Source organism: Oryzias melastigma, linkage group LG17 (assembly GCF_002922805.2).
Source record: "Oryzias melastigma strain HK-1 linkage group LG17, ASM292280v2, whole genome shotgun sequence".
In the NCBI taxonomy this organism is placed as follows: domain Eukaryota; kingdom Metazoa; phylum Chordata; class Actinopteri; order Beloniformes; family Adrianichthyidae; genus Oryzias; species Oryzias melastigma.
In genome coordinates, this window is record NC_050528.1 from 9,910,035 (window position 1) to 9,925,570 (window position 15,536).

Genomic DNA, 15,536 nt, shown 5'->3' on the forward strand with positions numbered 1-15,536 from the left:
TGCAGTTTTGGCAACTGCAACCTTCCCTGTTTCTGCCTTTTCCTCTTCTGCTCAAAGAGACGTGCGTCATATTGGGACTGAGGCCTCCGTTTTTTTTGTTTTTTTTTCTAAAGGCTAGACATAAAAAGTTGTGGTCAAAACAGTAAAACTGTGAAGTTCAATCAGGCTGCAGCTCAAATAAAGTTTGTTTTCCTCCCTCTTTAAAATGAGTTTTGCTGATTGTTTCTAAATGTTGCTCCAGAATGTAATCTCATCTGAGTGGAGAGACAGCAGCAGGTTGGAGATTTGGAAGTGTAAATTAGCACAACAGGAGTCAAAGTGTGGCATCCTCCAGGCTCTGCTCTGTACTATGATGGGTACAAAGAGCCTCTGTGTTCGTACTAATGGGGTTACAAAGACCTCAGATTCCATGAGACAGCTGCTCGACGTGCACGCACACACACATTTAAAGCGTGTAACAGCCTCAACATACTTGTACTCACCCGAGAGTGACCTGCGGTGAAAGCCACATTGCGAGATTCCTTAAGGCCAACGACGAGCTGCCACACTGAGTTTAATGCTTTTCCTTGTTGTATTAGAACCAGAACATGATCAACTTTGGAACATTGTCTTAAGTTTAAACCCTACAGGCTGCACAGTGACCCCAAAAAAAGTTTAGTGTCAGGACAGGATCAGGCCACTTTTGCAACACTTTTCTAAGTATCGGCCTGGAACAAAGTGTCCAATTGGGGGCTTTAATGGTTGAACACTTAAAGGTACAGCATTCAGTACATTCCACCAAAACTCAACATTCACTTCAGTCACATTGTGCGAGTTAGAACAAGTTTACCCAAAAGAGAAAGTTCTTGAGACCATTCCAAGATGGACATTGTAATCAATATTGTGGCTGTCAAACGTCAACAAAACATGACTTTCTACCAAATTTGGATTGATACTTTTATTATATGTGGGTCAAAACTGACCCGTTCGTGTTTACTTAGCATGATATAAGAGTATGTAAGTGTGAATATAAGAGTAAAGTGTTACCCAAACACAATATGAGTTAACAGAGATTGAACCCCTTATATTGTGTACGGGTCAAATCTGACCCAGACATATAAAAAGGGCTACTAGAGAAAACAAGGGTTAACCAAACATGGTAAAAGGGTTATCAGAGAATATAAGTGTAACCAAACACAAAATAAGAGTTAACAAAGTTTGGACCCTTTATATTATGTTTGGGTCAGTTTTGACCCAAACATAATATAAGGGTTTTTAGAGAATCTAAGGATTAATCAAACACAATATGAATGTCAACAGAGTATATAACTGTTAAGCAAACCTAATAAAAGAGTTAAAATAGCTTGGACCCCTTGTATCATGTTCGGGTCATTTTTGACCCGAACATAACATACAGGAAGGGTTACTAGAGAATATAATCATTAACAAAGTACAATATAAGAGTTAACAGAAAATATGATTAAACAAACACAATATAAGGATGTACAGATTATATAAGGTTTAAAAAAGCACATTATAATAGGTAACAGAGCCTATAATTTGTTAGGGTCAGATTTGACCCAAACACAATATGAGGGTTAACAGAGAATATGATGAATAAACAAACATAATATAAGGATGTACAGAGAATATAAGGTTAAAAAGCACATTATAAGGGGTAACAGAGTTTTTAACTCCATCATTTGTTTGGGTCAGTTTTGACCCAACTACACTATGAAGGTTAACAGCGAAAATGACGATTAAACAAACACAATATAACGATTTACAGAGAATATAAGGGTTAAAAAGCACATTATAAGGAGTAACAGAGTTTTTACCCCTTACATTGTGTCAGGGTCAGTTTTGACCCGAACACAAAATGAGGATTAACAGTGAATATGATGATTAAACAAACACAATATAAAGATATAAAGAGAATGTAAGGGTCAAAGAAGCACATTATAAGGGGTAACAGAGTTTTTACCCCTTACATTGTGTCTGGGTCACTTTTGACCCGAATACAATATAACAGAATACATAGGGTTTAACAACACATTATTAGTATTAAAAAGAGAACATAAGGATTAACAAAGCACAATAAAATAGTTAAAAGAGTTTTTACCACTTTTATTGTGTTAGGGTCAGTTTTGACCCTAACACGATATAAGGGCAAACAGAGGATATATGGGTTAAAAAAGCACATCATAAGGGTTAACAAAGAATATAAGGGTAAGTTGAGCACAATATAAGGTTTAGCAGTTTTTACTCCCTATAGGGTGTTCGGGTCTAATTTGACCCAGGTCAGTTTAGACCCGGTTAACAGTGAAATACAGTAAGCTTTAGACAATTAAGTACTTTTAACATGTGAACTACTGCAAACGTTCTTTTAAGTGTATTTTTCCATATTTTTTAGCATCCTAGACCATCCCAGTAACTTTTAAGTTCATTATATCAACTTTTATTGTACTAGAAAAGGAAAAAGTTTGAATCTCCAAACTAAAGTTGGCATTTCTCTCCATTTGAAAGCGTCCTCTGCTTTCGTGCGCTCCTTGTTCATTCCTCATTGGCCCTATAAAGCGCCCTGCAGCTCCCTCCCTCCTCCCCCTCCCGCGTGGTTTTTATGCTTTTGATGCCCGAGGGACCTCGCGTTTGACATTCCTGGCATTCCGACCGCAGTCCCTCCTCGGTTACTTATTATCACCGCCTGCTTTCCCCGCAGTCACTTCACAGCGAGAGCGCAGCGCACCACGAGACACGCTCGACGGTGGAAACGGTGGAAATAAGTGGAATTTACCTTCGAGAAAGGAGCGTTTGGATGTGATGCGCGCGTAAAGCGGGTAAGTGGAGAGGAGCGCCTGTTCTCTGTCCGTCCGTGGCGCGCTTCGTGGGGGGAAAACGAGCACGAAAACACGGACAAAGGAGCTGTTTTGTGTCACTGAGGAAATATAGTAAACGCGTAGAGCTTTAGAGTTTCTAAACTTTAATTTGTAGCGTTCCAAAGAGGCCATTTGAGCCTCTGAAGGAATTGAATGTATTTGTGCGCTTGTGCTCCCCCGTGAGAGTGGAATGGCGCATGAATAACCACCACAATGAAATGTTGTCGCTGTTACCAATAGGAAACGTGGCCACTCAGTTTCCAAACAGCTTAAATAAAGTCATTTTAATAAATTATTAATATTATTTTGACTTAAAGGCAGTGTTATTTTTGTTTTTTGAAAGTTTTCTTTGGGTTTTTTATTGACTATTCATATTTTTTATGTCTTTTTCAGGTTGACATACATTTTTATTTATTTTTACTCCCAAAAAAGAAGATCTGCTGATCGCCTGAGAAAAACTTCCTCACAGTAGTATGTCATCCGCTGAAGAGCCGTCCGGGACGGTTCTACACCGACTGATCCAGGAGCAGCTCCGCTATGGGAACCCCACGGACACCCGCACCTTACTGGCCATCCAGCAGCAGGCCCTGCGTGGAGGCAGCAGTGGGAGCAACAGCGGACCCAGCAGTGGCGGCGACATGAGCCGGAGCCCCCGATCCTCTCTGGAGAGTCTCACCCAGGAGGACTCGCTGCTCCCCCAGCTCTCTGCCAGGCAGGAGCCTCAAGGCCAGGAGTATCAAGGAGACTACCATCACTCAGAGAGCGACTTCCAACTGCACGGGGAGAAGCTGCCCACCTATGAGCAGGCCAAAGCTCACTCCCAGTACCTGGCCTCTCACTGGGACCCCATGGGGCAACTCAACGAGGGGCCACTCCTGCTGCGTGACGGGGTCTTTCACGAAGAACCAACCATGCTGGAGCAGAAGTGCAGCCACGTCCGGTCGCTGAGTGAGCATCGACTGCAGTTATCTCTGGAGAGAAGAGATGTTGAGACTGTGAAGAGCATCTCTCACAGCTACCCCGAGCTTCCCTATTACCCAACGCAGTGCTTCCAGAGCCAGGATAAACGCAACCCACCCCCAGAGTACACCGCCCCCATCCACGGCCAAGGATTTATCCCCCACCAGGTCCAGGAACCAGTGCAAGCTCAGCAGCACAGGTATCCATCCGTCTGTTTTAGATCAACTTGTTTGTGCATGCATTCCTTTAGACTACTGTAACATTACATCACATTCAGTGGTTTTATTTTTGAGCCCGCCCAACACTTGCTTTTGTGTTTGCACGCGTAAACACATACTTTTGATGTGACTCATGCTGTAACCTGCTTACTGAATCCTATTTTGAAATTCTCCCAGTGGAACAAGCCCAACCCTGTGAGCGTTCGCAATGTTTGGCATCCAGGATTATGGCTACTCTGATTATCCTTCATGGGGTTTCAGCATTTCCTGCAGGAGCCCAAAACGGTCCGGCTCGCTGCTTTGTTTCAGGCTGCATGGCGCCCTAGACAAAAAGAAAAATTTGGCGCCCCCTGCTGGATCTGCAGGAGTCGAAAAGCAAGCGCGTTAACTGACTGCGCCACCGTTCAGCCAGTATTTGTTTCATTAACGTTTTTAAATTATTACTTTTCTTTTTTTCTTACATGAAATGAGTGGTGTGTCAAACTGTTTAACAAAAAAAGGAAAAAAAATATCACTCCAATTTGGTGTCCCCTCCACAAGATGGTGAACTAGGCAGTCGCCTAGGTCGCCTAACCCAGGGCCGGCTCTGCCTGCAGGACCCCCAAACAGTCACTGCTGCATGATGCAAAAAGAAAAATTTTACGCCCCCTGTAAGATCTGAAATCCCTATGGGAGTCAAAAAGCAAGAACCCTAACGGATTGTGCCACCATTCAGATAGAAAGTAGGGGCTTTTCAAAAATAGAGATATTGAAAGAAAACACTCGATCGCCATGGAAATTCAGCTTTTTAAAAAAAAATTTTTTACCAAAATGTAGCAAAGAGAGAATTTTCAAGCAATTTTAGATAATTTGATCCTGTGTTTCTTCCTCTTTCTTTTTATTCATCCTCAAATTTTTAAAGGAGCACCAACAGCGGGAATAGTCCCCCCCAGTCTCCTCCCCCCAACCCAGATTAGACACCAGCTGTAACATCTGAGTTTCAGTTTTTTTATTTACATTTTTATTTTTTTTTTTTTAATTTACAAAAAATGTCAAACTGTTAAACATTTTTTTATATAATTGCTGCAATTTGGTGCCTCCTCCACCAAAAGGCGCCCTAGGCAGCCGCCTAGCTTGCCTATGTCCTGCCTACAGGAGCCCCAAACAGTCCAACTCGCTGCTTTGTTTTATTTTAATGCACTTCTTTAGTCGATGTAAAGCACATGTGTCTAATCCAGCCCGGCGGGTAATTACATCCGGCCCTCCAGATCATTACTAACGGCCCAATGTTATCTTGCGCTTATTCATAATTTGTATAATTTTGACAAAATGTATTCTTATAGGGTGTAAAATATTGAAAGCTATTTAAAATGATTTATTCTGTGTTAGTCTGTTTTTATTCATAGTTATAATAAAAAGTAATGTTTTAAAAATTTAGTTTTAGAGTGTTCAATAAATGTTAATCCCGTTCGGCCTTTGACCTAAGGTGTGATTTGGATTTTGACCCCCTTTGCGATTGAGTTTGACACCCCTGGGGAGCTGCCTCTAACTGGAAGATGTGTTTTTTCTCTCATAGATATGTCCAGTCTGGTCAGTCAACTGAAGTCCCCTGCTACACTTTCAACAGTCTGCCCCCTGCTGGCTTGGAGGAACCAAATCAAGTAGAGCTGCTGCTGATGGAAAATGAGAGGCTGAGGCAGGAGTTGGACTCTCACAGGGAGAAAACGGGACGCATTCAAAAGGTGAGACATGCAAAAAAAAAAAAAAGAGAGAAGTTCTACATTTGTTAGGAGAAAAACCAAAACAAGAGAAAATTCCCTCCAAACTACACCTGTCTGGGGAAACTCAACCCCACACAACAGTTGCTTCCCTGCTATCCAAATCCAGGCTTATCCACTCATCTGGACCTCCAGATGAGATCAGCAGCTGCTGCCTTTCTCACTACAGAGGCACAAACAGAGGTCACAGCCTGCTACTGTGTTTACCTGCTCCTTTTTACTGCTGTTCTGACCTGGCAGAGGCAGAAAGCGTGTCCAAGCTTTAGTTCCACAGAGGCCATAGATATTTAGAGCATCCAAGGCCCCCCCACGCACAGCATTCACAGTGATCCCCCACTGAGTGGATGTTTGGCAGGTCGGGCCCCTGAAGCAGAGTGCGAGGGAGAATTTCACTTTTAATTGTGGTTCGTTTAGAAATACATTATGTTTTGAGTATATTTATATTAATCTGATACAGTTAACATACTGTAAATAATGAGATTGTTAATGAGATACAGTGTTAAATAGTTTCTTAAAGTCTCAGTTTGGCCACTAGGTGGCGATCACGCTATAGCATTACACCTTATTCCAGAAGAAGAAGAAAGTATGAGCAAAAAAATGTGTTTTAGACCAGAAATTGTTAATTTAAAAAATATTTCCTTAAATGAGTTTGGAAAATTCATGTCTGTGAGTTTATAAAGATGTTCATTTAGTCGAAAAAAGTATGTTTAGGTTGACCGAAAGTTAGCATTAGCCGTCCTATGGGAAATTCCATAAAATGTTAGCATCAAGCTAGCAAACTTTAGCTTTATATGCTAAATCGATCTCTATTTTTATTATTATGAAGAAGAAATGTATATATAGCTCCTTTAACAAGTAAAAACCACAAAGTGCTTTACAAGACATAATTTAAATGCAATGCAAATAAATAAAATAAACAAAACAGCATAAATAAAAATAGAATAAATGTAAAAGGCAGTTAAACAGATTTAAAAAAGGCCTGTCTGAATAAAAAGGCCTTAAGAAGCTTTTTAAAAGAACTAACAGGTTAATGGTTGACGGCACGTTGTTACAAAGTTTGGGGGCTACAGCTTGAAAGGACAAATTTAAATGAATCGATTATTAATCTATTAAGCTAAATCGATTAATTTTATCAACCCAGCCCTAATAAAACAACCTTAGTGACACCTCAACCAAACTTTGTAAAATCCACTATGGCGGAGTTATGTCACATGGTTTCCCCTTCTTGTCTCAGCCTTAAAGAATGATAATTACCAGGGTTGGAAAATTTTCTGTCAGGCCACAGCCCTGAGTAAACATGCCTGAGTGACTGCTGTAATGGTGGGTATTTCATTGCCATTTTTTCACAAACGTGCACACCTTACAGCCTCCTCACAACCTGTGTGTGTAGAAGATACAAATCCTTTTCTTGTGCGCATTAGCTTGGGATATGTTTGTGTACATGTATGCCTATGTGCGCGCGCACACACCTGGAACTAAAGCTATCGGCTTCAGGAATGTAGATATAAATCTGTCTCACAGGGAGTGGTGCAAGCTCAAATTCCTTCTCAGAATTATACCACACACAGATACACAGCTGTGGCATTTACACAGACTTATTTTAATTTCCTGGAGTCATACTCAAAATGGAACCAAAACTCAAACTCAAGCCTGAGATTAGGGTTAGCTAAACGTATTTTAAACTACCGTCGTTGTTCTTAGACCAAAGTGGATGCTCTGTAAACACACATAACTATTTGTAAAAACATGAATCAACATTTATGTCAGTTTTTGACCGTTTCTTCTCCTTTGTTATCAGTTGGAGCAGGAGATCCAGCATATTTCCGAGGCCTACGAGACACTGATGCAGGGCAGCAAAAAGAGGGAAAACTTGGAGCAAACTCTCAGGAGGAGGCTGGTGGCCGAGATCAGGAGGCTGCAAGATTTCAACAGAGATCTCCGAGGTATAAATCCGCTGAGTGCCGAGATACCGTCTTTATTTATGGCTCAAACTCATATTAATTCTTTGTTTTTTTTTCTGCAGAAAACCTGGAAAATGCCAGAACACACGTTGCAAAAGAAGTAGAGGCCGCCGACCATAACCAGCACATCATGGCGAAACTTCTTGAGCAAAGTAAGGAGTGTGGAAAACTGCAAGAAATATTATTGCGTCAACGTTTTCTTTTCTTCTTACAACATGGAATTTCACTTGAACAATCCTAGTTTATGTGGCCAGATTAGGAAATTCCGTCCACTTTCCGTCTTGTGAAAGGAAAGGAGAAGTTTCAGGATCGTAGGGGGAGCAGTGGAAGTGGCAGGAATGAGGCTCCCCCCACCTGTTGTGAGCGTGATTTGTGGTGTCTGCTCAGGGAACTGGACTCCAGCAGAGTGCTGCTGTTTGCACGGCCTTGATAAGGAATGCTCTGTGCTATGCGAGTCAAAGGGATAAGCCCCCCCCCCCTCCTTCCTCTTCTTTCTTCCTTTCAGCATTCCAGAAGTGTTTTGCTAAATGAAGAACACTGCCGCCGCGTAGCAACGCAGATACTTTTTATATACTCTTGGTTGCTGAAACAGTTTTAAAGCATCATATGGTGCCAAACAAAAAAAGCTAAATCATATTCTTTAGTGCTGAATTAAAGGGTAACCAAACAGGGCAGTTGGAGGCTGACTCCATTCCCAGATTTGAAAAATGCCAAAAAGGGGGTGGGGCTAGTGGAGGCGGACTGAGCGGCAGAGGTGTGGCTTTGATCTATGATTGACAGTTAATTTAGCTTTATGAAGTGTACGCTGGGTCTTCAATATGGAGTGACACCAGGTAAAATGCAGCTAGCATCATAGCTAATAAAGGCTAACCTATTAAGTAAAGGATTGTGAGTGAAATGATCATTACAAATCCATCACCAGGAGGACGTTTTTTGGATTCAACGCCACTCAGCTTCTGTTCCTTAATTTCCACGTTCACTAGAAACTTCTTCAAGCCAGTAGATTTTTGACAAGCAAAGGCAATACAGCTACGAGCCATGCTAAAGCTAACAACAACAACCATGTGCGGGGCTTTTATACTGGAGCTCCAGAGCATGATGATGTGTAACTTCTGGGATTTACACTAGTGACCAATCACAAAATTCAACTATTATACCTCTTTTCGACCTGTAGGGGGCAGCACACATATTTAGGCGGTTTTTGACTATTTTCAGAAGTTACATTTATTTTAATTTTTTCAAAAATGTGGCACTTTTAAAGCCCCATTTATAGAGGTCAACATCTAAAAAAAGTTGATTTAGTGTTTGGTTACCCTCTAAGCGTCAAACCTAACAAGTGTTGCTTTTTTTTGTCCTTCAGATGAAGAGCAGAACTTTGAGCGGGAGCGCGTGGAGCGAGAAGTGCAGCGTTTGCGAACGAACGTGGAAGAGCAGAACCTTCGGGCCAAGCGGCTCGAGGAAGCGCTGGAGGCCGCCCGGGTGCGAGGTCGCCAGCTGGAAGAGGAGCTGAGAAGGAAGAGGGCGTACGTGGAAAAGGTGGAGAGGCTTCAGAGCGCTCTGGCGCAGCTGCAGTCCACATGCGAGAAGAGGGAGAGCCTGGAGATGAAGCTCCGGACGAGGCTGGAGCAGGAGCTGAGGAGTCTGAGGGCGCAGCAGGTACAGACAGCTCTTTGTGACCACGCAACAGCTGTCCATCAGCAGGAGATTGATGAATTGATTTCATTTCAGAGGCAGTCGCAGCCTCCTGGAGTCACAATGAGCTCGCTCCAAGAGCGCCTGCGTGAGCGGGAGGAGCGAATCCTGGCTCTGGAAGCCGACATGGTGCGCTGGGAGCAGAAATATCTGGAAGAAAGCACAATGAGGCAGTTTGCCATGGAGGTGGCTGCCACTGCTGCCGCTCAGAGGTAAATAAATGAATGCTTCATCCTAATTGAGACATTCAGGTTTTAAAGTATGGTTTTTTTTTACATTTTCTAACTTTTCTTTCGCAGAGACACCACTATCATCAACCACTCACCCTGCCACTCCTCCAACAACAGCTTCAACGAGGACCTCCCCGATCACAGGAATCAGGAGATGGAGAACAGGTACTTTGTCAGTATAAATCACAGCAGTGCCAGTCTGCCACCTTTTTTTTTCTGACTCTTCATACGTCTCCTCTCCACGTAGGATCCGAGCTCTTTATGCACAGATTCTAGAAAAAGATGCTGTGATCAAGATCCTCAACCAGCGGCTGCACCAGGATCAAAGTCAGAAGGAGGAGCAGAGTCCCCAAACAAACAGATCAAACTCCTCAGAGCCAACTCCTCCGCCTGCCTCCTCCATCAGCACCAACGGCAAAGGTGAGGGGAGAAACCATCTCATTTTCTTTGGATAACGTCTTCAAGACATATATTTTAAGAAATGATAAAACCGTCTCTTGTAGATAAACGTCTCAAAGACGACACAACACTTCCAGACCGCCAGTTCTCCACTCAGTCGGAACCTTCAACATTGGAGCGACAGCTGGAAGTAGCTAAACCCAAAGAGGCTCCCTGCATGACTAAGCTCAACAGTGGTGAGTCTCTAAAAAATGCTCTCTAACCTTTGAGTAGATAGAAGTAGGGATGGGTCAATAGTCGACAAATCACTGATTATTTTTTTTCGATTAGTTGACTAATCAGGCCGTGCACAAACTGTATGTAAAACACACATCACTGGGTTTAAACTTGAATTGTTTAAGGTAACTAAAAATAAAGACAACTAGATAGATGGCATTACCTGTGATAATGCTAAACTGATAGTGGAAAATCCTGAACCTGAAGCTTACTTAAATGTTAGGTAAGCGCGAAATTAGCCAAAAAATGTTGCCAAACAGCTAGTATAATGCTACAACATTAGCTAAACTCCAAATTAGCCTTAAAAAACTGGAAACATGTCTAAATTAGAAAAAATGCTTGCATAATGCTGAAATATTAGCTAAAAGCCAAAGTGGCCTTAAAAATAGGAACAATTACTAAATTAGCCTAAACAGCTAGCATAATGCTGAAATATTAGCAAATATTCTAGCATAATGCTAAAACATTAACTCAACTTCAAATTAGCCTAAAAAACTGGAAAAAAAGGTCTAAATTAGCCAAAACTGCTAGCATAACGCTGAAATATTAGCTAATATTTTAGCATAATGCTGAAATATGAGATACATTCCAAATTAGCCCAAAATGCTGGAAAAATGCCTGAATTAGCAAAAACACCTTGGATAATGCTAAAATATTAGTCAAATGCCAAAAGAAAATGAAAAATTACTAAATTAGCCAAAACAGCTAGCATAATGCTGAAATATTAGCTAATTTTCTTGCATAATTGCCTAAATATTAGCTAATATTTTAGCATAATGCTAAAACATTAGCTCAACTTCAATTTAGCCTAAAACACTGGCAAAAAGATCTAAACTAGCCAAAACAGCTAGCATAATGCTGAAATATTAGCTAATTTTCTAGCATAATTGCTTAAATATTGGCTAATATTTTAGCATAATGCTAAGACATTAGCTCAACTTCAAATTATCCTAAAAAACTGGCAAAAAGATCTAAACTAGCCAAAACAGCTAGCATAATGCTGAAATATTAGCTAATTTTCTAGCATAATTGCTTAAATATTGGCTAATATTTTAGCATAATGCTAAGACATTAGCTCAACTTTAAATTAGCCCAAAAAACTTGAAAAATGTCTGAATTAGCAAAAACAGCTAGCATAATGCTGAAACATTACAGAATATCCTAGCATAATTGCTAAAATGTTGGCTAATATTTTAGCATAATGCTAAACTATTAGCTATATTCCAAGTTTATTGTCCAGTGTGTGAAAAAACAAGGAAAAATGACAAAATAAAGGTAGTGTCACATTGGTGCAGTTGATTTAATGATACCAAACAAGCTAGCAGGTTGTCTCTGAAACTGAAAATACAGAGGTAGATTAAAAAGTAGACAGAGTTTTAGGCCTTAAGTTTCAGAGGTTTAAAAATAAACATCAAAATATACAATTTTTTGTCTGATTTCAGATTGTGATTATTTGCAGATAATAAGTGGGTTGCAAATACAAAAACCTAAATTTAGAAAAAGATAATTAATTGCTATACATTTTTTTCAAGTTTGTGATTAAATATTTTTTTAATCGATTCTCGGCCCTAAAAAAAATTAACTATTAAATAAGCTGTGTCTAATCTACAACCCTAAAAATATCTGTTCTGTCCTTTCTAGACAAGGCGGCCTCTAAGAAGTTGAATCCCTTCAGAGGGCTGGACGAGACGGATGCAGAGGAAATCTTCATTTAAGGAACTGCAATGTTGACTTTGAACGGGGTGGGGGGGAGAGACACAAAGCAATGCTGAGTATCTGTGAAGGGTGAAAAACTGCTGGATTCAAGAATGTAAAGGAAAGAGGCCAACGGGTGAAAAAAAAGACTGTTTTGACATTTGAGGGACGGAGCTGCGCTCCAACCCTTTTCCTCACACCGAGCTGGACGGCTGCAGGCGGTTTGACTAGCAGAGTGAGAAAATCTTCTGAGGTACTTGGACAGTATTGTGGATTGTAATAAGGCAACATGTTCTCAGAAAGTGTATGCCAAAGTATTTATATAAATCTATCTATATATAAATATATATATATAATTGCTGCTTTCCCCTTTTTATTATCCTTTTTAATTATTTTCCCAGTGAGTTAAGAAGCTCCATATTTATCTAATCAGGTTTCCACATTCCCTAAATATTAACTCCTCTAGATAAATACTCATTCAGAGGTTATCTATGTGACCCCGCCTTTTGAAAATATGTGGATTTAATCTTGAGTAATCCCATTACTGTTACATAGATTCCATTAGTTTGATTAATTTAAATGCATAAATGTAAAGCTCCGTCTGTTCACATTTCCTCGGCCTCTGCGGCTGGTTTCTCTGAGGTTTTGAGGCACGTGAACGCAGAGCGTTTTTTAATATATGAAAGACTGATATTTCGTTTGAGAACCGACACAGACCGGATGTGTGTTTGCAGTTTGTTTGTCACATCTCGGTGTTGTTGTTGATTGTGATGCTCCCTCATTCTTTCTCTTAAAAGTATGTCTGTGTTCAGTAGTTGTGAGCCTGGTCTCTAGTGATTCTGCTGGTTTGGTCACTACGGATCAGGATTTTTGTTTACTGTGAGCTTTGAACTAACAAACAGGTTAATAAATATATATTTTATACAAATGGTTGTATTGTCATACATCTTTGGCTTTTGAAATAAAATGGTTGAAGTATGAATGTTTGCTGCCACTCCTGAGTTGCCGTCACCCCGGCTCCTCATTCCTCCGGTTTCACCAGAGAAGAGGACTCTTCATTAGTGAATACCAGAGCTGCATTCTTGCGGGTTCAACTTTCTCGGGTGGCCTGCTCTCTTGTTCTCTTCTTGCAGAGAATGGCGTGCTTGACATAGATCACATTCTCAAAGAGACATGAAACCCAATGCACGACAAAGAGAAGTCTCTACCAGATTAGTTGCTAATACCATTCAAAATTCCTCTGCACCTTTGCTAACATGCACCACATTACCTACATACCTCTCCCAATCCAAGCCACACCCACAGGTGTTCGTGTGCTATTATGGGATGTGCCACCTGATTTATCAGTTTCCAGTCTGAAACAATAAGAGGGGCAGAAGAAGACAAAAAGATGGAGGGGTGTCATAAAGGTTTAAGAATCGACTTCATCAGGGGTGAGTTTGGTTCATTGATAAAAGTCAGATGTGTATCTTTTTAAATCACTATTCAAATTTATTGGGCTTTTAAAACAAGAAAGATGTGTTTTTCCATTCATCAATCTGTCCATCCATCTATCCATTTGTCCATCAGATCGTACATCCATCCATCCATCAATAAATCCATCCGTTTTTCCATCCATCCATTCGTCTATCAGTTCGTCCGTCCATCCATCACTCCATCCATCCAACCATCCAACCTTCCATCCATCTGTCTATGCTTCCTTCCATGCATCCATCCATCGGTTCATCCGTCCATCCGTCAACCCCTCCATCCAATCATCCAACCATCCGTCCATCTGTCCTTCCATGCATCCATCCATCCATTCGTCCATCAGTTCGTCCGTCCATCCGTCAATCCCTCCATCCAATCATCCAACCCTCCATCCATCTATCTATCCGTCCTTATATGCATCCATCCATCGGTTCATCCATCCATCCGTTAACCCCTCCATCCATCCGTCAACCCCTCCATCCAATCATCCAACCATCCATCCATCCATCCAAATAATAAATCCATCCATCCATTCGTCCATCAGATCGTCCGTCCATCCGTCAATCCCTCCATCCATCCAACCATCCATCCATCCATTAATAAATCCATCCAACCATCCATCCATCCATTAATAAATCCTTCCGTCCTTCCATGCATCCATCCATCGGTTCATCCATCCATCCGTTAACCCCTCCATCCATCCGTCAACCCCTCCATCCAATCATCCAACCATCCATCCATCCATCCAAATAATAAATCCATCCATCCATTCGTCCATCAGGTCGTCCGTCCATCCGTCAATCCCTCCATCCAACCATCCAACCCTCCATCCATCTATCTATCCGTCCTTCCATGCATCCATCCATCCATCCATCGGTTCATCCGTCCATCCGTCAATCCCTCCATCCAACCATCCATCCATCCAAATAATAAATCCATCCATCCTTCCATGCATCCATCCATTCGTCCATCAGGTCGTCCGTCCATCCGTCAATCCCTCCATCCAACCATCCAACCTTCCATCCATCTGTCTATCTGTCCTTCCATGCATCCATCCACCCACCCACCCGTTCGTCTGTCCATCCTTCCGTCCATCGCCCATCCATCCATCCATCCGCCCATCCCTCGATCTGTCTGTCTGTCCTTCCATCCCTCCATCCAACTATCCAACCATCCATCCGTCTGTCCATCGGTTCATCCATCCATCCAGCCAACCATCCAATCATACTTCCATCCATCCATCTGTCCGTCCCTCCATCCATCCATCCATCCATCCATCCATCCATCCATCCATCCAAAAAACCCTCAACTACCATACCACATGTACAATGGCACTAAAGTATGTTTTTACTTTCTACATTCTCTAGAATTTTTATAAGAGTGTAAAAAAATAGTAAACAATAAGTTCTCATATTTACAATCAATGATTTTTTTTCTATCTTGGCAGAAATTAAACTAATAGAGGTAAACCATTAAGGTAAAATAAAGGTTGTATGTGATTAGAGGCCATACTTCAATAAAAATAGCGTTTTTATCATGTTCTTGAAGCTTTGTTATCATGCTGGAGTACACATATAAGATTTAAACTGTGAATTTCTTTATTCAAATCAGGGAAAAATTCTGTTTGAAAATGCTTATAGTTTTTATGTACAAACTACAATCGGCAGACCACAAGCTCCCTGCTCCACTCCATTCTGATCCATCCACATGTAGATGAATAGATCTGTGTACGTCTTTGTTTTCCTCATTTAACCCTAACCCTACAGTTGAATATCTCCAATGTCGCTCACCATTTTTATGGCACTGGTAACATATGACAACAAAATTTTTCATTTACTGGTTTCCTCACCTTTAATGTGACTCCATTTATGGAACGGATTTTGGTTTGGAGTTTTGGGACTCGTTCCTCTCCCAGAAGAAGGGTTTGGATGAGGAGCTGGTTGATGTTGTGCTGGTTTGTTTCATTCTCTTTTAACCTTGTTGTCCTCCGCAGTCTTAGACTGCTGGGTTTTATTTTAGTTTG

At 41.1% G+C, this 15,536-nt stretch overlaps 1 protein-coding gene across 1 annotated transcript; it reads left to right on the forward strand.

Moving 5' to 3' along the window:
* The first annotated feature begins 2,586 nt into the window (after positions 1 to 2,586).
* amotl2b (angiomotin like 2b) lies at positions 2,587 to 12,971 on the forward strand. The gene is made up of 11 exons (XM_024274385.1): positions 2,587 to 2,816; positions 3,249 to 4,014; positions 5,589 to 5,754; positions 7,589 to 7,733; positions 7,814 to 7,903; positions 9,112 to 9,407; positions 9,480 to 9,655; positions 9,743 to 9,838; positions 9,921 to 10,093; positions 10,177 to 10,308; positions 11,990 to 12,971. The coding sequence occupies exons 2-11, from the start codon at positions 3,329 to 3,331 to the stop codon at positions 12,061 to 12,063; spliced, it is 2,034 nt and encodes a 677-aa protein (XP_024130153.1). The 5' UTR covers positions 2,587 to 2,816; positions 3,249 to 3,328; the 3' UTR covers positions 12,064 to 12,971.
* The last annotated feature ends 2,565 nt before the right edge of the window (positions 12,972 to 15,536 follow it).

Bases quoted from the DNA above. Each gene is read 5' to 3' on its own strand.
- amotl2b (XM_024274385.1), top strand. From the start codon at position 3,329: ATGTCATCCGCTGAAGAGCCGTCCGGGACGGTTCTACACCGACTGATC. The intron at 7,904-9,111 runs GTAAGGAGTGTG...TTTGTCCTTCAG, and splicing joins GGCGAAACTTCTTGAGCAAA to ATGAAGAGCAGAACTTTGAG. The intron at 10,094-10,176 runs GTGAGGGGAGAA...CGTCTCTTGTAG, and splicing joins CATCAGCACCAACGGCAAAG to ATAAACGTCTCAAAGACGAC.